The sequence below is a fragment of the Amphimedon queenslandica genome, unplaced genomic scaffold (assembly GCF_000090795.2).
Source record: "Amphimedon queenslandica unplaced genomic scaffold, v1.1 AMPQUscaffold_13077, whole genome shotgun sequence".
Taxonomy (NCBI): domain Eukaryota; kingdom Metazoa; phylum Porifera; class Demospongiae; order Haplosclerida; family Niphatidae; genus Amphimedon; species Amphimedon queenslandica.
In genome coordinates this window covers 50,118-69,521 of record NW_003546687.1, presented here as the reverse complement: position 1 = coordinate 69,521, position 19,404 = coordinate 50,118, and the positions used below count along the sequence as shown (strand labels likewise).

General features: G+C 33.5%; 5 protein-coding genes across 11 annotated transcripts; 3 read left to right on the top strand and 2 right to left on the bottom strand.

Moving 5' to 3' along the window:
* Positions 1-2,459: 2,459 nt before the first annotated feature.
* On the top strand, positions 2,460-4,807 carry LOC109585363 (rRNA methyltransferase 1, mitochondrial-like). Of its 7 annotated transcripts, none has more exons than XR_002186457.1 (7): positions 2,460-3,218; positions 3,293-3,341; positions 3,385-3,461; positions 3,517-3,613; positions 3,884-4,001; positions 4,207-4,322; positions 4,575-4,645. XR_002186457.1 is itself a non-coding variant. In XM_020001405.1 (7 exons), exons 1-7 carry the CDS (start codon positions 3,124-3,126, stop codon positions 4,730-4,732), a joined length of 549 nt encoding a protein of 182 aa, XP_019856964.1. In that variant the 5' UTR covers positions 2,460-3,123; the 3' UTR covers positions 4,733-4,807. The 7 variants fall into 7 exon arrangements, 6 of the variants coding, with proteins under 6 accessions (XP_019856964.1, XP_019856965.1, XP_019856966.1 ...); XM_020001405.1 differs by lacking the exon at positions 4,207-4,322 and having other exon boundaries at positions 3,884-3,914; positions 3,960-4,001; positions 4,575-4,807; XM_020001406.1 differs by having other exon boundaries at positions 4,207-4,275; positions 4,575-4,614.
* Positions 4,702-7,328, bottom strand: LOC100633143 (nudix hydrolase 8-like). The gene is made up of 6 exons (XM_003389402.3): positions 7,200-7,328; positions 6,965-7,133; positions 5,528-5,633; positions 5,355-5,468; positions 5,099-5,301; positions 4,702-5,052 (listed from the first exon to the last, which is right to left on the bottom strand). Exons 1-6 carry the CDS (start codon positions 7,292-7,294, stop codon positions 4,834-4,836), a joined length of 906 nt encoding a protein of 301 aa, XP_003389450.1. The 5' UTR covers positions 7,295-7,328; the 3' UTR covers positions 4,702-4,833.
* Positions 7,329-7,347: 19 nt separating this feature from the next.
* Positions 7,348-12,564, top strand: LOC100632507 (protein pelota homolog). Its single transcript, XM_003389397.3, has 12 exons — positions 7,348-7,484; positions 7,529-7,621; positions 9,825-10,066; positions 10,120-10,176; positions 10,219-10,325; positions 10,371-10,431; positions 10,689-10,813; positions 11,866-12,023; positions 12,066-12,137; positions 12,184-12,258; positions 12,316-12,347; positions 12,392-12,564. Exons 1-12 carry the CDS (start codon positions 7,444-7,446, stop codon positions 12,481-12,483), a joined length of 1,155 nt encoding a protein of 384 aa, XP_003389445.1. The 5' UTR covers positions 7,348-7,443; the 3' UTR covers positions 12,484-12,564.
* A 362-nt stretch (positions 12,565-12,926) lies between these two features.
* LOC100632381 (NADH-ubiquinone oxidoreductase subunit 8-like) lies at positions 12,927-14,747 on the bottom strand. The gene is made up of 6 exons (XM_003389396.2): positions 14,697-14,747; positions 14,608-14,655; positions 14,459-14,554; positions 13,751-13,923; positions 13,529-13,657; positions 12,927-13,213 (listed from the first exon to the last, which is right to left on the bottom strand). Exons 1-6 carry the CDS (start codon positions 14,722-14,724, stop codon positions 13,082-13,084), a joined length of 606 nt encoding a protein of 201 aa, XP_003389444.1. The 5' UTR covers positions 14,725-14,747; the 3' UTR covers positions 12,927-13,081.
* A 27-nt stretch (positions 14,748-14,774) lies between these two features.
* Positions 14,775-19,339, top strand: LOC105314178 (MFS-type transporter SLC18B1-like). Its single transcript, XM_011408179.2, has 15 exons — positions 14,775-14,997; positions 15,915-16,010; positions 16,076-16,149; positions 16,270-16,417; positions 16,461-16,529; positions 16,578-16,665; positions 16,715-16,786; positions 16,842-16,915; positions 17,354-17,452; positions 17,585-17,673; positions 17,722-17,817; positions 17,878-17,955; positions 18,005-18,071; positions 18,824-18,850; positions 19,167-19,339. Exons 1-15 carry the CDS (start codon positions 14,794-14,796, stop codon positions 19,230-19,232), a joined length of 1,347 nt encoding a protein of 448 aa, XP_011406481.2. The 5' UTR covers positions 14,775-14,793; the 3' UTR covers positions 19,233-19,339.
* Positions 19,340-19,404: the final 65 nt, after the last annotated feature.

The window sequence follows — 19,404 nt, the reverse complement described above, 5'->3', positions numbered from 1 at the left end:
ACAATGAATCGTGAGAAAGAGAAAATTATACCAATTACAAAGTCTGATGATAAGAGGCAAATTACGGCAGTCTTGGCAATTTCAATCACTGGAGAACATCTTCCCCCTCAAATAATATATGAAGGAAAGACCACTCCATGTCACCCTAATGTTACATTTCCGAAAGACTGGGATGTGTGGCATAGTCCAAATCACTGGTCAAATGAAATCACAATGAAACGTTACATAGAGAAGGTAATTGTCCCATTTGTGTCTCAAAAAAGAGAATCACTGAAGCTACAAAATGATTGCCCTGCATTGGCCATTTTTGATTCATTTAAGGGACAAACTACACTGGGTATCTTTTCATTACTGGAAAGTAACAACATTATCCCTATAAAAGTACCTGCAAATTGTACAGACAAATTGCAGCCGCTGGATGTGTCCATTAACAAACCATTTGTGACCATAATTGACAAAAGGGCCCTTATGGCGGATTTTAAAATTGATCATTATAATGGAAAATATCAACCTGTGAGTGCTTTGTTAGACAATCATTGTTTCTAAAAGTTTCATGGTAACTTTTTGCATCCTGTGGAGTAATTTTATGATAAATGGGGCTCAGGAAGTTGGATTTCTTAGGCTAGAAAGACAAATTTCACTACCCGCCATAAGGTACCTTTTGTCAATTATGGTCACATTTAAGGATGAAATGAAGAAACACTTTCAGGGATGGTATGCCACTGAAGTTCAAAAGCAAATGCAGAACAATGTAGCTGTCAGTGATTTAAAAGTAGAAATGCCAACATCCCTTTTAAAAAATGCAAGTGCCAACTGGATAATATCCACCTGGAGTTCTTTACAGCAAAGGCCACAAATAGCCATTAATGGATTTCGTAAAAGCGGTATTTTAAGTGCTGTCACTTCTGCTATTGAATAATGAACAAATAATTATTATTGAAAATAACATGATTATTGTAATACATAGTACATTAAATTTTATCACTAGTAATAATCTTGATTTGTCTAATAATATAGAATAATTTTTATGAAATAATGATAATGATAATTAATATTAAGGAAAAGGTCGCATCTGCATTGCCTCAAAGCAATTAATTAAATAGCGTCTCATAGCACTTTGTGTAAATTGTAAGTCAGTTGTGTTCAATTTGTATGCTATTGCAGTACAAATGGCTATAGCAAATAAGCCACAGTCAGTATAGCCTTCATGTTACTGAACATCCTCCTTTATTATGTTGCAGGTGGAATTTCCAAACATATATAATATAAGCTCACGAGTATCTTTCTCCAAATCCAAATACAATGTGTCATAAACCGATATCTTAGTGGTAGATTCAATAGTAGACACTACTATCCAATGATTTCCTCTTGTATGAATCATTTGTATTGCAGGCTCTGTAAACGGTTTGAAGCATCTTTTTGAAAAGTTCAGAGTACACAAAAGGCCACCAATATTACTATTCTGCATCTTTATAAGTCTTTGTGCAAAATTTATATGTTTGTCACTTAAAAATTTTCCTCCCACAATAATTTGATGATCTTCTTTTAAAACGTTGGGGATCAAGTCCAAGTGACAACCAAATATCATCCGACTCAAACGAGTTATCATCTTCAACAGGAATAACTTGTTTTTCAGGAATATCCTTTACTTCAGCTCAGGAAATTTTAGGGCAAGTAGTGTCATTATCACAGCTCGTCAAGTCTAACTTGATGTTCAATAATTTTTTAATTTTTTAAATAAATCGACTTTCTCCTTCAAATTTTAAGGAACTAGGTACCTCCAATCCTCCTTGTGGTAGATCCTTGGATTATTGCCTTTTTCCAGTTACTGAACACGAAATAGTCCCTCCTTTTTTAATGAAAAGAGTGCAGAGTGCTGATATTTTTTGTGGCACATGGCCTATGACCTGTTCCTTTTGGCGAGTCATGATGGCATATCTATCATGTACATTATCTGTCTCCAATTCACAAAGGAAAGTCTCACCAACAATGGGAGACCAGAAGTCCTTCGATATATGGTGTCCGCGTACACAACTTGTTACAGTCAAAATCTCCATTCGATTGCATGCATTAGCACGTGTAACCACACCCACTTGCATAAAACCCCACCCAAGGGTAGGGATATAATTAAATTGTTAAGAAATTGCCAATATTAAATCCGCCAATAAGCTAGTCATCACAAAACTGCCAAAAAAAACTCCCGCCAACAAATCATCTTATACGGTAAGTCGTTGCATCTTACACAGAATGAAACACTTATTCATGAGCCTGTTGGCACTGGTACATGTACATTGTACAATTTCAATGGTTCAATTTTTCGGATTTGGTTGTCTGCCATGATCTTACCTCATACTGCAAAAGGAAGGACTGACTTTTTGCTTGCTAGAGGGTTTAATTTTCTATTGATGCATGCAATTATTTATTTTTTATTTTTATTTTATTTTATTTTACTTAGTTTTCTAGCTTAGTTGAATAAAATACCTTATTAGACTTCGTACTGTCCATTTTTCTGCTTCAGTAATTCCGTTTGTGTCTCTTCTTTTCTGTATGTGTCATAATAAGGGCTATTTTATAACCCTTATTATGACTAAAGGGTTATTTTATAAGAGATTCCCAAAATTGTCCTAAACTTATGATTTTGTTATTGATTACATGTACAAGTCAGTATTGTGCTAAGCAAGCTCTAACTACATGTACCTTAATGTCAAAGATCAATTACTTTTTATTTTTTATATATAGCAGGGTTTTATACAGTAGAAAGGGGCCCCTGTACTTTAAGTTCCCCCATTTAATAAAAGGGTTTATATTTGTCTTAATTCACTGTTGTTTACCAATTGGAACTAGCAAAGCAATTGTGTGCATAACAGCCAGCTTATGCCTGTACTAGTAAAATAAGCTTTTGCCGCTATCTCAAAATAAATTGCTTAACAACATGCAATGTTATTGTTAATTTTCATCATGTCCCCTATAAAGATATCCGACATAAATCCCTGCAAAATGGGACCATTATAAAAATTGAATATGCAAACATCTGTGGTATTTATGCACTGAGTCTGAAGTTATAAAACCATTTAATATTATTGCAGTGAGAAGCGTTATTTAAATGATAAAATTATATTCATCATGGTTGATACTAAGCTTTTGCAGGGAATCCTTATGGATGTTGAGCCACTAAGATTCAAGCCTATGACTTTGGAATCAAACTTACTTAATCACAAGTAAAATTGTCATCGTCCTTGCATAAAATTTTACCCCTTAAAGTGTAAACAGTATTGGTTGTTCTTATTTGTAGGCAATTTTCCAAGGCTCACTTATTGTGGCTACTTTTGTATCATGTACAGGTACTCAAATTCTATTTATGTCACTACTAATTAATTTTAATAGGATCCTATGAATTTTGGTGCTATCATACGTAGTGCATATTTTTTTGGGGTTGATCGAATTCTAGTTACTAACAAAAGGTTCTTAATATCATTGGATGAGACCTTTATCAAGTAACATGTTTATCAAAATTAGTAGTTGCCCTTTGTCTCCAGTTGTGAGCAAATCTAGTGCAGGAGCAATGGAAATGCTCTCCATTCATTCAATTTCAGATGTTATTTCTTTACTGAAGGTAAATGTAAGAGAACTATTGTGAAATATTTTGTGTTCCAGATGCCGTATTTAATAATGCATTTACTATTTTTGCTTTGTGCAAAATATAAACTGCATAAACTATTAAAATTCAAGATGTCATTTTTCTAAAAATTTATACTTTGGATTTCATTTAAAAGTGTTTTTTTTCATGATAAAGAGTGACGTACATGTAACATTAAATATGTATTTAATTGTGTGCATGCATGTAAATTTTTTATTTGTAAGTTCTTATGGCATCTACTTATAGGTTGCAGCTGATAAAGGCTGGGATATTCTAGGTACAGTCAGTCCAAATAAATTTGAACATTTCTCTGTAATATCAGCATCAGATCACAAAGTCATTAGACCAACTATGTTGATAGTAGGTAAGCATCTCAAAGTCCGTTGTACACACATTGAAATCAGTATGTATAGTAGCCATAATATCGCTTTTGATTGACATTTATGATTTATATATTATTCATTGAGATATCTTAAATAAGAATTTTTCACTATTTTCAATGGAGTCTGCCATTTTTTGATAGAGCAAGCCCAAAAGTAAAAACTACAACTTTCATCTTTTTTTCATAGCACTGCAAGTATTAGGAGTCACTTGACGTGGAGAAGTAGAATTGACAGTTTTTAGTCTGTGGGTCCATTGTAGGTATACCTCCACAATCGTGGTATGACAAAATTTTACGTTTAAGGTATCCTAATAAAAATCATTATAAATCATAAACGTCATTCACTGGAAAGGAAAATTCAATTTTTGGGTGTTTAATTTGGTGATTGGTAGTTCCATCAGCCAATGCCTTTGTGTTTCATTTTGACTCCAAGCATCCTCAGAAATGTTGTAGAAAAAAATCCTACATAATGCTTTTAATAATGTTAATTTTGAGCTAAATTAACTTACTTAAAATTTGTCACTGCTATGAAAATTATTTTAATTTTGCATGTAGGAAATGAAGGTCATGGTTTAACTAAAGAAGTTTGCTCGTGTTGTACAAAACTACTAACCATTAATCCCAAAAGGTCATTGTCTCCTGGTTTTGATTCATTAAATGTTTCAGTGGCAACAGGAATTTTACTTAACACTTTATATAACAATAAAATATAATTATTATACATTCATTCACTAATAATTGTAATAACAGGTATAAAAAGTAATAACGAACATGACAGTCTGTTAAAATGAATTTTTATAGAAGCAGTATAACATTATAATTTTGGCTGAAATGTGGTATCAGGCTCTTCTCTTTTATTAAAATCTGCTGTCATTGGCTTAACACTGTAGAGCACTAGATCTTTGAACCCTTTTCTGTAGTGAGGAGTAAAGGTAGGTGACATAGAACATCCATGGTCTCTAGAAGAAAGAAAACTCTGTGCTATGAGTCTGTTAATTTCAAGAGTATCAGGGTCTGCAATATATTCTTCTAGCTAAAAATTATGATAATTATGATTGAATTTTTTTGATATAGCAAACCTTAATCCACTTGTATTCAGATATTTCACTACGATCAATGACAACATCAATAGTCAGTGGCTTTAGTAGACAAATAAAGAAGAAATCACTGTTTCCCCATCGAAACTGATGCATATGCCGAAAACAAAGAAGAGACACAAACTCTGTTTCTATTCCTGTTTCCTCCTTTACTTCACGTATAGCAGTCTCAGCAATATTTTCACCTGCAGTTGAATTTTAATTGCATATACATGTATGTTGACATTGCCAAGAATACCTGGATCAGCCATTCCCCCTGGTATTTTCCATATAGGTCTCTTAAGAGAAGTTAAGTACTTCTCCTGAATGACTAGGAGGTCATTTTTGTCATTTAGTACAAAACCACCAACACCTAACACCACACAAATAAAAATAATTAATATGTTCAAAAAGTTATAGTCACAGCATTACCAACATAATGATTGGCATAATGCGGGAGCTTGTTTGGTTCATCTTTTGGAAGCCATTTTGTGAGCATAGCATATCCAGGTTGAGCATGATGAAAATCAAAACCTAACTTTAAGAAATATTGAGAAATGTGAAGTAAGTGAACTAGGGCATGGTAAATAGACCTCCTTTGGTGAGAATGATAAAGCCTGTGAACAAATTTGTGATAACCACCTTCATATTTGGCTACATTTTGGACAGCATAGATTACATGTAGATGAAGAACAAGAGAAACTGTTTTTACTGGCACGGAACTTTTTCAAAGCTTGTTAGGGAAAAATTGTAATCATCTTTAAAACAATGTGCAGCAGATTTTCTATTGCAGCTTGCTTTTCACTTTGCCTCATTTACATAAACACTATAATGTTGTTTCAGTTAATTTTAGCTAGTTATGTTTCAATAAAAATACTTATAGTAATAGTATGCTCATTATGTAATACTTTTAGTTAGTTATAGTTAGTTTTAAAAATTCAAAATATTTTGAGCTAGTTACATGTTTACACGTGGTTAGTTTAAGAAAGATTAAGTACTAAAAGTACATCCAGCCTAAAGGCGGATTTACAATATTACGCTAGTCCTGACGTTACGTTGACGCTGGAATAGAATCTGGTTCTATTCCAGCGGAAAGCATGCGTCAAAAGGTCAAATCGCCTACGCTTTTGATTAAAAATTGACGGTACGCTGGCCTAATGTCATATTGTAAATCCGCCTTAACTAAAAGTATTTTTAGTTACTGAGTGAAGCCCATATGCACAAGACTCAGTTACTTAAGGAGGTTGATACCAGAAGTTTTTGATCAATACTGATACCAATTAGTGTGAGTATCAGTATCATAATACAGTAGATTAGCCATGCCCTATAAAGTCATTTTTCAATATTTTCACTGAAAGTCAGAGGTTAAAATGGCGATTGGCAACAATACAAACACAGTTAAAATTAGTTACAAAAAAGTCATGACTTTTCTAGCACTAAGGCAAAGATTCTGCTTTTCCAGCAGCTACAGAATCTAGGAGGCAGAGAGCCCCTTAATGTTTTACATTTTTCTAGTAGTTAACTAAAGCAACACTATAAAACACAAAGTATACTTGTTGCCTGAAGTCTTCCTTCTTTCTTAGGATGACTAGTGCCATTTTTAGATATAAGTGCTTCACTATGCCCTAATTATTGATTACACTAGCTGCACCTGCACTACTTGAATATGTCATAGAAAATTTCATCATTACTAAACTGCTAAATTCAAGTTTTAAACCTTGTAAATTTCTTGTAAGTTTTGTGCTAAAATACATGCATAATCATTTATTGATGTAATTCATTCTCACCTAAGGAGTCTGATGATAAAAGTTATGCCATGAGACTGAGTATCTATAAATCATAACAATTACAGCACACATTTATAAGTACCTTAGTTGCAATGGGAATCATTTCTGCCTTTTCAGTTGGTACCTGCATCCAAATACCTCTTCTCCCTTCTAGTTCCCATGTTCTTAATGAAGCTATAAGTTTTTCCTTAAAGGATTCAGCATCACCAATGTCATTAAAATGATGTGTCTTTACTGTAACACCATTAAAACTACATGTACGTGATAAATGGGACATCGTCATAATAGTCACATATCAGAAGCTAATAATAACTCACACGTCTATATCTCCCTGCAAACCTCCTTCAGTTTTTGTTGGAACCCCTACAACTAGCCTCTGTATCTCTTTTTGGTCAAATCTTTCAGTCGCCATTTTAATCTTGGATATGATTCAGATTTATCACTAGTGAGGCGTGGTCCAATGGAGACCACGCCTGCTAGATTTAAGTACCAGACTAGTGACTACTGAGCTAGGTATTGTATTCTTTTTTTTGATAAACCCATGCTCCCATCTACCATAGTATGCGACTGGAGGGTAGATGCTTGGACAAAAGTGGCTCTGGGTAAGAAATGACTGTAGTATTTTACTGTACTTTATCCCTATTAGAAATGTGAGTCTTATTCCAGAAGAAGATGAGGATATGTGGCATGTATATAATCTAGTAACTGTGGGTGATAAACTTAAATCAACCACCATCAGGTACATGTACATATTGTAATAGATAATAGTTGTAAGTATCATTGTTTGTGTAGGTGGCTGGGCTCATGATTGAGCAAAGCACCATATGGGTAGTCTTACGTAGCCAGACCTACTTGGCCTGTGTGTGTCTTAGATGGAGGCACAGAGAGAGGGTCTGGCTATGCAATACTATCGTGTGGGTAGAAAATTTTGAGGGCATAAAATGTTCTGTTTTTGTGAGATGGTCTTAATTGTTTAATTTCCAGGGAATTAAGTTTCGCATTTTAGCATGTGCACATCAGGCCTGGGGTAATATGTAATAGTAATAGTAATGGTAATAGTAATTATTAAAAATTTTCATGTAATAGTAATAGTAATAACAATTTCAATTTTAGAAGTAATAGTAATAGTAGTAGGGCCTAAGTAATATTGTTAGAGGACACTATAGATGATCTTTCACAATAAGCAATACCAATAATGTCTATTTGATAAAGCTAGAAATATATTTCGACCAGATCGTTGTTTATTGTCTGATAGTGTGTTTGAAAAACTAATTTCTATTAAATGCTATCAAAATAATGTTTTAAAATATTTTTTGATATGCTGTAAAACAACAAGAGGTACATGTAATAGTATTAGTACTAGTAATACTATTATTTGTCATTTTCCCTGTAATAGTAATAGTAAGAGTAATATGAAGTGTCGAGGTGTAATAGTAATAGTAATAGATTACAATTAAGAGTAATGGACCTCAGGCCTGGTGCACATGCATTAAGTATACTTGCTATGCATGCACATTGAGTATTTATATGCATGTAGTATTGATTTAGACCCACGAAATCTGCAAGATTGAAATATCTCACGGAATTTTATACCTTTATGGTATGTATGGTATGTAAAATTGTAAATGCCCAGTTTTTTAAGAGTATTTTGGCAAAACAATAACAATTATATTGAGTGCTATACCATTGAGTAGGTGCAATCATTCTTGTCTTGTATGGTAGTATCTTGCTTAGCCTTATGGCCATTATACTGTACATGTACCCATTAATTTTTGTTTTTGTTGTTCATTAAGTTCCCATACCATGGAAGTGCATTATTGAGCTTCATCCAAAAGTTGATTTTTATTATTCTACAAAAATTTTGCTTCTCATTGTACATTATACCATTTTTGTGTTATACCTTCCAACAGCCAGGAAACTTAACAGCTAGTTTATGTTATTATTGAATTATTTAAATTTATAGTTTTTGTAAATGCACCATAAACTAGGAGTAATGTAGAACATTAAGGGGTGAGCCTAAGTAAGCCATTTGTGGATATGCTTTATGATCTTGATTTATGACCAAGCTAAGCAATACAGTAGGCAATCTAAGCTTACAGCCTCATTGTTGTTCAAAAATTTGGAATTTTTTCCATCACTGATATCCTTGCTGAGACCCTCTGCAGGAATTAAAGTTACCTTGCTTTAAACATAAAGAATAGTTAGAAGCAGTCACTGAACAAATTATATACTAAAGATTGTACATATGCTTTCCTTGCTGCTAGAGCCTACAGAAATATGCAGCGATACTGCACCAGGATGCACAGCAGAAATTAGCAGGTTTGTCACTGTTTGTCATTGCATTCAACTTATCAGAGTCCTTGTATGTCTGCTTTCCCAACCTTCTTTGCTGCTAGAGAAGTGTTTGGACGGCAGTTTAGTCTTATCTTGCTGACATTTTACTGCAAATAAGCTCAGACTTGCTGATAGCCACATTTTATTTCATTGTGACCACACCCACTTACAATGGAAATTTATGCTATTTAGCTTTAATAATAGTTATATTACCCTATCATCTGAATCTCCGTACAGACAAATGCTTTCTAACCTTAGTGGGACTCGCTCAGGTTCGCCACAATCAAAAGACTATTGTTTTTCCATCTGGTTCTGTCTTGGACTATGTTTTTTGTCATCAAATAGGACATAATACATATTTAAATTTAGATCAGATGCCTTAAGCCCGAACTATTAAACCTTAATTTTAGGTTACAAAAGACATAATCACTTTTTGAACTGAAAGCTACGGTACATGTACACGTACATGTAGCTCAGTTCTACTTAATGTTAATGAGTATTGCACTTTAAGTGAGTATACCACAACTGAATAAGAACAAGGTTCAAACATTTATTTTCTATACGTTGTCTTTATACTGTTATTCTTTTATTATTGACTTCAATTTTAGGAAAGTTACTAGTGAGTCATCTACTGGTTCTAGTACATCAGAACGTGTTCGTACAACTCTTACTATATCTGTTGAGAGCATAGAATATGATACAATTGCTTGTCAAATTCGGTTTAAAGGACGTAATGTTCAAGAGAATCCATTTGTCAAAATGGGTGCTTATCATACAATTGATCTTCAATTAAATCAAAAGTTTTCACTGTCGAAAGAGAAATGGGACAGTGTTGCATTGGATCGATTAGGTGTTCTTATTATTTTATGAATGAAAGAATTACAGTTGTACATGTGTTTATAGATGTAGCTTGTGATCCAAGCAGAACAGCTGATATAGCGGCACTTATAATGCAAGAAGGTGAATTTTAGTTTCTTAAAATTGAAACTTTTGCCTTTTTAGGTTTAGCTCAGCTATGTATTGTGACTTCTGCTATGACAATAACAAGAGCGAGAATAGAACAGCAAATACCACGCAAGAGAAGAGGGTCCTGTACCAATCATGATAAAGTTTGTGTGCATAATTTCCAATTATCAGCATTTCATTATTGTTAGGCATTGGAAAGGTTCTACGGCACAGTATTACAAGCAGTTCTAAGACACATTAGGTTTGATGGTAAGTTTACTCTTGCCCATTTGTTTGCTGTATAGTGCAGAATTTTTTAGGGTTTCATATAAATTTAGCTACATTGCCCAATTTACTGTATTTGGAGGTTTTTTGTGAATGTATGTGCATACACTGTCTGTCATTTTGTTTATTGTAATAAACTGATCTTCACAGATTTGGAGAATTATTAAAATCTGTGAAATTTACAGCCCTCAAAGATTTTGCATTGTACAGTACAGTGGTGTATTACTATTTTTGTATTATAGTTGTAAAATGTATTTTAATTGCGAGCCCTGGATTTGTGAAGGACCAATTTCTGGAATACTTGTTAGCTGAAGCTATCAAACAAGATATCAAAGTATTACTGGAAAATAAATCTAAATTTCTGCTTGTAAGTAGTTAATTTACATGTACATGTGCATGATTATAGTTACCCTTACCTGCAAAATTCATGTTGTTAGGTTTTGTGTACATCATGTGGAATAGTTAAATTGTACATGTACTTGTGAGTATGTGTTATGCTTGTCTTTAGATAAGTGGTAGTGTCAATGGAAAAGTTGCTTTTAATTTACATTCATACTTCTATTGTTGATGAATTTTTGAAGCCAAATTTGTTCTGGACCTTGGAGAATATCTTCATTTCTTTCTGAACTGCCATAAAGTGGTCACAACAATACCATTATGCTTTCCAATCAACAGCATGCACAAATTTTGCAATGCTGTTGTATTGGTCCTTTTTTATGTCCAAATGCACTTAATTTTTAAGGGGATTCCCGCATATCTTGGCTTAAATTGTTACTAGATGTATTTTTGATGCTCCTTCCTAAACAATTCTTTCAACTAGATTCAAGGTGGCTGTTAGAATAAGATTAATAAACTCATTGCTATTTCAGCTTCATATAGCTTTGTAAGATTTATTTAGCAGCATACACGTACATGTAGTTGGTCATACGTTTACTCGTTTAGACATCCATACTTTCATCTAAAAGATTGCTTGGAATAAACTCGAATTTTCATGTACATGTACATGTATGAGTTTGAGATTAAGGAAACTTGTTTGGAAAATGCACAAACTATATTTACATGTATATGTGTATATATTCATGTAATTATAATCCAGCTACATCATGGTAACTATAGGTTTCATTTACAAATAGCATTTTGCAGCTACCTTTTTGCTGCATTGTAAGGCTTTGCCAATTTTTTAAAATTAAATTCCTTGAAAATCAATTCAAGATGGCAAAATAATTAAACTATGCAAAGATTATTTTGTGAACCTCCAGGTAAAGGTCATTTGCAAAAACTATTTCCTTGTATTTTACTATGTACATGTACCTATTAATTAAGCACTTCCTGGAGCATTTTATAACTGTTTCTATCCAAACAATGCACCACCTAAGACATAATATTTATTTATGTTAAATTTGTGTCATCCACATGTAGGTTCACTCTTCTTCTGGACACAAACAGTCTCTCAAAGAAATATTAGCTGACCCTGCAGTGGCTGTTAAATTAGCAGATACCAAAGCAGCTAATGAAGTAAAGGCATTGGATTCTTTCTATGTGATGCTTCAGAATGAACCGAATAGAGCTTTTTATGGGTATAAATCTCTAGCAAATGATATAATTAATTTTGTTTTAAGGTTTAAAGATGTAGAAAGAGCTAATGAATCTAATGCCATAGAAATGCTATTGATAACTGATGAACTTTTTAGGTACAGTAACAATCATCACAGTAACTATATTGATATGTACACGTAGATCGTCAGATGTTGCTTTAAGACAAAGATATGTTGCCCTTGTTGATAGTGTAAAAGACACTGGTGGCTCAGTTCGGTAAAATATTTATAATGAATTTTCATTTTATTCATTTACACATGTGTACATGTATAGAATATTCTCTAGTTTACATGTTTCTGGAGAACGTAAGTGATGAGTTATTAATGTTATGATCATTAAAAATGTCTAGAATTAGGACTTTTAACTGGTATAGCTGCAATTTTGAGATTTCCTTTGCCAGAACGGAATGAAGACTCTTCAGATGACAGTGACAGTAATTAAATTTACGATAATTATTTATTTTATCAGCATAATAATAATAATAATAATTATATTAGATATGCTTTGAGCCTCTGACCTACACATAGCTGTCACTACTAAGCTATTTTTCATAGAAATTAGCTGTGCTTTTAACTAAATTTGTCAGTATTGCAAACATGAACCTAAATAGTAAGTCTATCGACCTACATTTGTATTCTGGCTGGTTGTAGAGATTATTGAGCACATGCATGTACCATTGAAATAATTTTACATAGCAATTTGACATAACTTTATTTAAGGTATAGGACTCTAGGATAATGATGGCTCTTTAATATGGGCATCATGTACCATTGAAATAATTTTACATAGCAATTTGACATAACTTTATTTAAGGTATAGGACTCTAGGATAATGATGGCTCTTTAATATGGGCATCAAGTTCTTTGAAGATACTCTGTCTCTAATTGTGGTTTTATTTGTTGGCTTCGTTATCTTTGTAAAGTTTATCATCATCATCATCATTATTGTTACATAAACTGCTACATGAGTCATACAGTACATTAATTTTAATTTAATTGTGATATAGATTATAGTTAGTTACAAGGCACAAAATGTAATGTCAACGATACAAATAATCCGCTTGAATATTAGCTGCTATCTCCTTTTCCCACTTGTCACCATTCATTAACAACTTTTCTTTATTGTACAAAAGTTCTTCATGAGTTTCAGTTGAAAACTCAAAATTAGGTCCCTAGTAGAATAAGATTTGTCATAAGTTATTAATTGACACTGGAAATAATATAGCATAGCAGGTACAGTAGGTATAGCACACTAACTGACTTTTAAAGTGAACAACCAACAATCAAACTAAAAGTGGGACACTTCAGGTAACCTACATGTACATGTATGTAACCAAAAGCTGAAATGGTAAGTTTCAGGAGACAAACCAAATTTGGGAGACTAAAATTATCATTAATGCCCTATAGCTAACTTTTTTAGCTACTGCCATAGAAATTTGTAATACTAGCACATTAGCAAAACAATAGAAAATCAAAAAATGATTCACCTCAACAATAGCATCAACAGGACAGGCTTCTTGACAAAATCCACAATAAATACATTTTGTCATGTCAATATCATAACGTGTTGTACGTCTACTGCCATCAGCTCTTGTTTCTGCTTCAATGGTAATAGCCTAAAAAGCAAATCAAATAATAAATTTCACTAACCAGACAAAATATGTATCACATTAAAAAAATAAGCATGCTCATCAGTAATGAGGACTCACCTGAGCTGGGCAAATTGCTTCACATAGTTTACAGGCAATGCATCTTTCCTCTCCATTGGGATAACGTCTCAGAGCATGCTCTCCTCTAAAGCGAGGGCTAAGAGGACCTTTCTCATATGGATAATTAATTGTAACTGGCTCTCGAAAAAAAGCACTAAATGTAGTGGCCATTCCTGCAATAAAAATGTTTAGCTTGACTACAGTTACTGCCAATGCAAATAAAATTATTTTACAATAACAATACGGTGTAGCAGTGTAGATTGGCAAAAGGAAAGAATTGGTGATTTTGTAAGAAAAATAATAAAAAATAAATTTTGCAAGAAAATAATGTTTTCTCATTCAGCTACATGTACATGTATATGATAACTAAAATTAACACTAATATTGTTAAATTTCTTAAAGGACTATTTCTAAATCATCACTCGAGTAATCACTCATGGTTTTATTTTATCAGCATTTGACATTGGCCTAGATTAAAATACTCATGCATTCCCCTCATTTTCTCCCTATCTACTAATCAAGTACATGTATGCTTTATGACACAATTTACTAGTAGGCATACCCCTTCACTACCACAGGTAGGGAAGTGAGACTAGCAAGACCCTATGCAGTATGCACACAACTATACTATACAGTTTTATCAATCAACTAAATGCTTATTTCGTCAATAATTTGAAGCCAAGATTACACATAATTATATAAAAATACCTCTAAAGATCTCAGTCAAGAACAATGTAGTAGCATTTCTGTCCATAACAGCTTTCGCATCAGAAGGAGTGTCAGCAGGCTCAAGACTCACATACTCTATCAAAAACCAAATAGTGATAGAACGGTCGCTAGTAGATTTTCTCACTCACTGTACTTAGAGAAATTCCTCAAATTAGACTTGCTCCACCTTTGAAGCACTATCAAAAATGTAAAAAACAACCAAGAGCAATAAACTTACTTCTATGTGTCAACAATCTAGACGCCATTTTTTACAAAACACGCCCAAGTGGGGGTGTAACCTGCTTCTGATTTTTAATGAATTCAATTAAAGCAAAATGGAAGCTAAGGAAGACTTGAAGGAAAAACTAACTGAAAGCTCGCCCTTGATCTACTCATCTGATACTACTAAATTGAAGGGAAATGTAACTAACAGTAAAGCTAAATCATGTGGAAATTTGGTCACATTCTCTGCGCTGTGGATAACATACTTAGTTGTGAGTGTGGCATACTCTATCTTAGCCCCATTCTATCCACAAGAGGTTTGTTTTTTTTAAGATTATTTTTTTGTGATATTATGTTTGTTGTTAGTCTCACCATTCCCCTTCACTACCTAGGATTTGGGACAACTTGACTTAGTATTGCAAGCTAGACCATTCCCCAGCCTACAGTGATTTAGTCTTGCTGCCTCAGACCCTCCGCCTACAGTCATTGTCCCACCGTCCATCCCAATGACTGAAGGCGGAGGGTCTGGGCAATGAGACTAACAGTCATTTGGGTGGACAGTGGGAAGGGTCACTACATTAAACATTGTACCAGAACCTTCCCCGCTGTCCACCCCAATGGCTGGGAAATAGTCTGGCTTGCGAGATTAGTTTTGCTTCACATCCCTAATCACCAATCAGATTGTTTGAACCTTATGTAAGATGCTCAAGTCATGGAACTAAGTAGTACTGGCCACTGGGTACGCTACCTCAAAACCAGACAATTTTGATCTTAGACACCTTTAAGGGATTAGGCTTTTGGGTTTAATTTTTGGTTGGAATAAAGATAAAATTGAGAAATGAATAAAAGATTAAAAATAAAGGAGCCTCTGTACCTTGCTAGGCTTCTCTTTTAAGGTTTAAAAGAAGTATTGCTTTGCTATGTACTGTTCCCCTGTTTGTACCTACATGTAGTTTCAAATAGCCAGACCCATCCCCCTTTTTGATATTTTGACGGCAAATGTCAAAAAAGGAGATGGGTCTGGTGGCTACGCGAGCCTAATTTGTACCTACATATTGGTAAGGGAAGTGAAGGGACAGGTGAAAAGACTAAATTTGATTACTCTGCATACTGTATCCTCCTGATTCAATGGAGGAGCAATCTACATGTATATACATGTATTTTGTGTGAATGAGATACAGTCATAAACTCCTTCATTTTTATGATATGCATTGTTGGTTTTTGCATTATATAGGCAGCTAAGTTTAATGTTAGCAGTCTTATGGTAGGCTTTATTATGGGAGCATCTCCCTTATGTGTGACATTTATGTCTCCAATTTTTGGATATTTTGTAAGTTATACCATGTAGCTTTGGATTGTTGCATGAAGCAGCAATTACTGTCATAATAAGTATAGATTCCTCAAATTGGACTCAAGTTTATGATGATAGCTGGTTGTTTTCTTGTTGGTGGATCATTCCTTTTACTAGGGTAAGTTTCGTACTATATGTACGTGTATTTTCATTGTGTGTATTTATGCAGTTTTTATTTGTACAAATTGTAATTATTACCATTTTATAATCTTATTGATATGTATATGTTTTTCTGTAGATTTTTAGTGAAGATGTCAAGTTATTTTGAATTTGTCTTTTTCTCTATACTATTAAGAGTTGTCGAGGGCATTGGTAGTGCTGGATATATCACTGCCTCTTTCACAATTGCCACAATCCTTTTCCCAACTAAGACAGGAACTGTCATAGTAAGACAGGAAGTCTGTTTATTTGATTAATTGTTCCATTCAGGGTATGCTTGAATTAGGCTCAGGAATAGGATTTGCTATTGGACCACCATTAGGGGGATTTCTGTACAAAGTTCGCTTGCTTTTCTGTTAATAATAATAAGCTTTTTGTTATTATTAGATAGGAGGATTTTTTCTACCCTTCCTTGTGACTGGTAGTACAGTCTTAGTATTCATAATTTTGTTTGTGCTGTTTGTGCCAGACACAAGTAAGTGTTAATAATTGTTAAGGATTAAATGCATTTTTTGTTTTTGTAGAGGGAACGAAACAATATGTATCTCCTAGAACTTTACTGAAGTTCTCAATGAATGTTCCATTCCTTTTGCTAAGTGAGCCTTATACATGGACATTGTTTTGTGCATTATTTTCCCTTTTTCCATGTAGTTTTGTGTCATATATTAGTGATAGCTTCTTTAGGCTTTTTTTCTCCTGTTATGTCTTTGTTTCTCATTGATCAAGTACTCACATATCTGGCATATAAGCTATAGACATATATTTTACGACTTAGGGGTTTAACCCTGCTGTCGTTTCTATAATTGTTTTCACCATCACGCTATCTATATATACTTCTATATTTATTTGTATGTCCACAGTTACATTTCTTCTATGCATGTTGTATTGGAAAACTAACAAAATTGATATGCCTTAGCAACCACCCAGCCAGGTCCTTTATGTAAAGTGAATATGGCATGGCAAACAAAATGATGACTTACGCATGTGACAAAGTTATGAGCTTTGTAACAGCAAGAGAACAGAGATACTGTCTAAAGTTGTCTGTAGAAGCATTAGAAGGAAGAGGGCCACAATAAGTTGTAATCAGAATCCAGCTATGCATGCAATGTGGTGGAAACAATTATAGGAGTATTTTTACACTGTTACTCTTGTTTTTTTGTTAGTTTAATCTATCAGAAATATATATTGGAGTAATTTTTTTTATTGGGCCTGCAGCATATATGTTGTCTTCAATAGTTGCTGGACGTCTCTCTGATAAATTGGTTAGCATAAATTTTATTTTCTTTTTTGATTAAAATCTCTTTGAAAAATGTATTGAAGTACATTGTATGTATGTACTTAGAATTACTCTGAATCTCTGATGTGACTAAAAGTTAATTATGACATTTTTTCAGGGTCCTAGATACCTTATTGTTGGTGGTCTTTTATTGTCTGGTATATCATTCTTTTTTATTGGGCCTGCTCCTTTCATTCTAAATAAAAGGTACATATGATAATAAATTAATAGTGAAATGACAATTATGTTTAACAGTCATGTATGGTTGACATGCACATCAATGGCTGCTGTTGGTATTGGCATTGGTTTTGGAATTGTTCCAATCTTTTCTGACATGTTACAAGTGATAAGGTAAGAAGCTATACTCAAATTTACAGGCACTTGTATATGCTGTGCTGTGATTATAAATAGGAGAATAGATCCAAGTGCAACAGGGGATGAAATGTATGGCTACTTATCTGGACTTTCATCGGCTGCATACAGTTGTGGGTGGGTACCCTATGCGAAAAACAACTAAAGTAAACTCTATTCTTTTTAGTGAATTTTTAGGTCCAATAATTGGAGGAGCCTTAGCTAAGATAATGAGTTTCCAGATGTCAGCTTCTGTAAGTTACGTGTATACTGTTTTTGTGTGTTTTAGATTTTTTCTGTTTCAAAAAATCTGTTAAGCTCAGGGTTCTACCTATGATGGTCATGGCATACAGAAGAATATTAGCGACCATTTTTTGTATTAAACCACACCTATTTTAATACTAAAGTAATTTCACCTACGAATCTAGACCCTGTTATGCAACTATACCAAGTTTCAGGTTGCTAGCGTAACAAAAAGTGATAAGAATGCTTCACCTGTGAAACTCAAATGAAACTGACTATATGCATGGTGGCTACCTCAACAAAATATATACATGTATTAATTTTATCCGTTAGACAATACATGGCAACAATACCAGTAGCCATATGATTTGTACCATATATGCAATGTAAATTAAACAGTACTTGTCTCCATCTACAATGTGCCTTTTATTTTTGATGCAGAATCCTATGGAGCATTGTTCTTTATGACTCGTTATTTATTATGCTATTCATAATACTGTTCATTTATGCCTTTAATTTTAATGCCATACAGCTGGAAATATTTATACATGTACATGTACATGTACATGTCTTTGTGGCAATTTGTTTTCAAGTGGTTGATTTTACATTGGCTACTTTATACAGCAGCCATGAGTTCATAATTGAACATGCTCAGAATAAAGCAAAATGGGAGAGTTAATGGTTATGCAGTGTGTGACAGTCAATATCAATTGTCTGTAAATATTTTACATGTATGGTATATAATGTTTTTTTCTTCTATTAGATTGTAGGAATGTTCCTTCTGACTGAGGTATGCCTGTGTACATGTACAGCACTGGTCAGCAATAAGTTGAAATGTTTTGTGTTTGAGTTTGCTATAGTTTACTGTTTTCATAGCAACATACTAGTTGTAAACTAATATTATCTATGCTCAAATGTTACCGCAATCTCTAACAATGCAACTTGTGTAAATTCAAACATAAAGTGGTTGATTATGTTTTATCACATTTTATTGCGTTCACTAAACGAGTTTAGTCCAGTTTAGCGATCAATTGCTTGTCAATTTATTGCTTACCAGTGCACAAGATGAATTATAGTTATTATTGTCATTTGTTTCTTGTTCCTAGGCTATTTTATTGCTTAGTGTTACTGTTGTGGATCAATTTTTACCTCGCCTATCAGCTAAAATTTAAAACAAAAATGTTTTTATCAATCATGAATAGCATTTTTTAAATCCATTGTGCATGTATGAAACATTTCATTTAATGCAGAGTTTTATCATTATTTTTTATGCACATAATTATTATAATGATGTGCCCAAATTTAAATTGAGCAATACATGTACCACGTACCAACTGATGACTG

Excerpts from the sequence above, each read along its gene's own strand:
- LOC109585363 (XM_020001403.1), top strand. The coding sequence starts at position 3,124 with ATGGTTGATACTAAGCTTTTGCAGGGAATCCTTATGGATGTTGAGCCA. Across the intron at positions 3,462-3,516 it reads ATTCTAGTTACTAACAAAAG|TAGTTGCCCTTTGTCTCCAG; the intron begins GTTCTTAATATC and ends TATCAAAATTAG. Across the intron at positions 3,614-3,883 it reads ATGTTATTTCTTTACTGAAG|GTTGCAGCTGATAAAGGCTG; the intron begins GTAAATGTAAGA and ends ATCTACTTATAG.
- LOC100633143 (XM_003389402.3), bottom strand. The coding sequence starts at position 7,294 with ATGGCGACTGAAAGATTTGACCAAAAAGAGATACAGAGGCTAGTTGTA. Across the intron at positions 5,634-6,964 it reads TGATTCCCATTGCAACTAAG|TTAGGTTTTGATTTTCATCA; the intron begins GTACTTATAAAT and ends TATTTCTTAAAG. Across the intron at positions 5,469-5,527 it reads TTATGCCAATCATTATGTTG|GTGTTGGTGGTTTTGTACTA; the intron begins GTAATGCTGTGA and ends GTGTGGTGTTAG.
- LOC100632507 (XM_003389397.3), top strand. The coding sequence starts at position 7,444 with ATGCGACTGGAGGGTAGATGCTTGGACAAAAGTGGCTCTGG. Across the intron at positions 7,485-7,528 it reads TTGGACAAAAGTGGCTCTGG|AAATGTGAGTCTTATTCCAG; the intron begins GTAAGAAATGAC and ends TATCCCTATTAG. Across the intron at positions 7,622-9,824 it reads CTTAAATCAACCACCATCAG|GAAAGTTACTAGTGAGTCAT; the intron begins GTACATGTACAT and ends CTTCAATTTTAG.
- LOC100632381 (XM_003389396.2), bottom strand. The coding sequence starts at position 14,724 with ATGGCGTCTAGATTGTTGACACATAGAA. Across the intron at positions 13,924-14,458 it reads CTTGACTGAGATCTTTAGAG|GAATGGCCACTACATTTAGT; the intron begins GTATTTTTATAT and ends TTTTTATTGCAG. Across the intron at positions 13,214-13,528 it reads CTGTTGATGCTATTGTTGAG|GGACCTAATTTTGAGTTTTC; the intron begins GTGAATCATTTT and ends TTATTCTACTAG.
- LOC105314178 (XM_011408179.2), top strand. The coding sequence starts at position 14,794 with ATGGAAGCTAAGGAAGACTTGAAGGAAAAACTAACTGAAAGCTCGCCC. Across the intron at positions 16,666-16,714 it reads GCTGTTTGTGCCAGACACAA|AGGGAACGAAACAATATGTA; the intron begins GTAAGTGTTAAT and ends TTGTTTTTGTAG. Across the intron at positions 16,916-17,353 it reads CTTTGTTTCTCATTGATCAA|TTTAATCTATCAGAAATATA; the intron begins GTACTCACATAT and ends TTTTTTTGTTAG.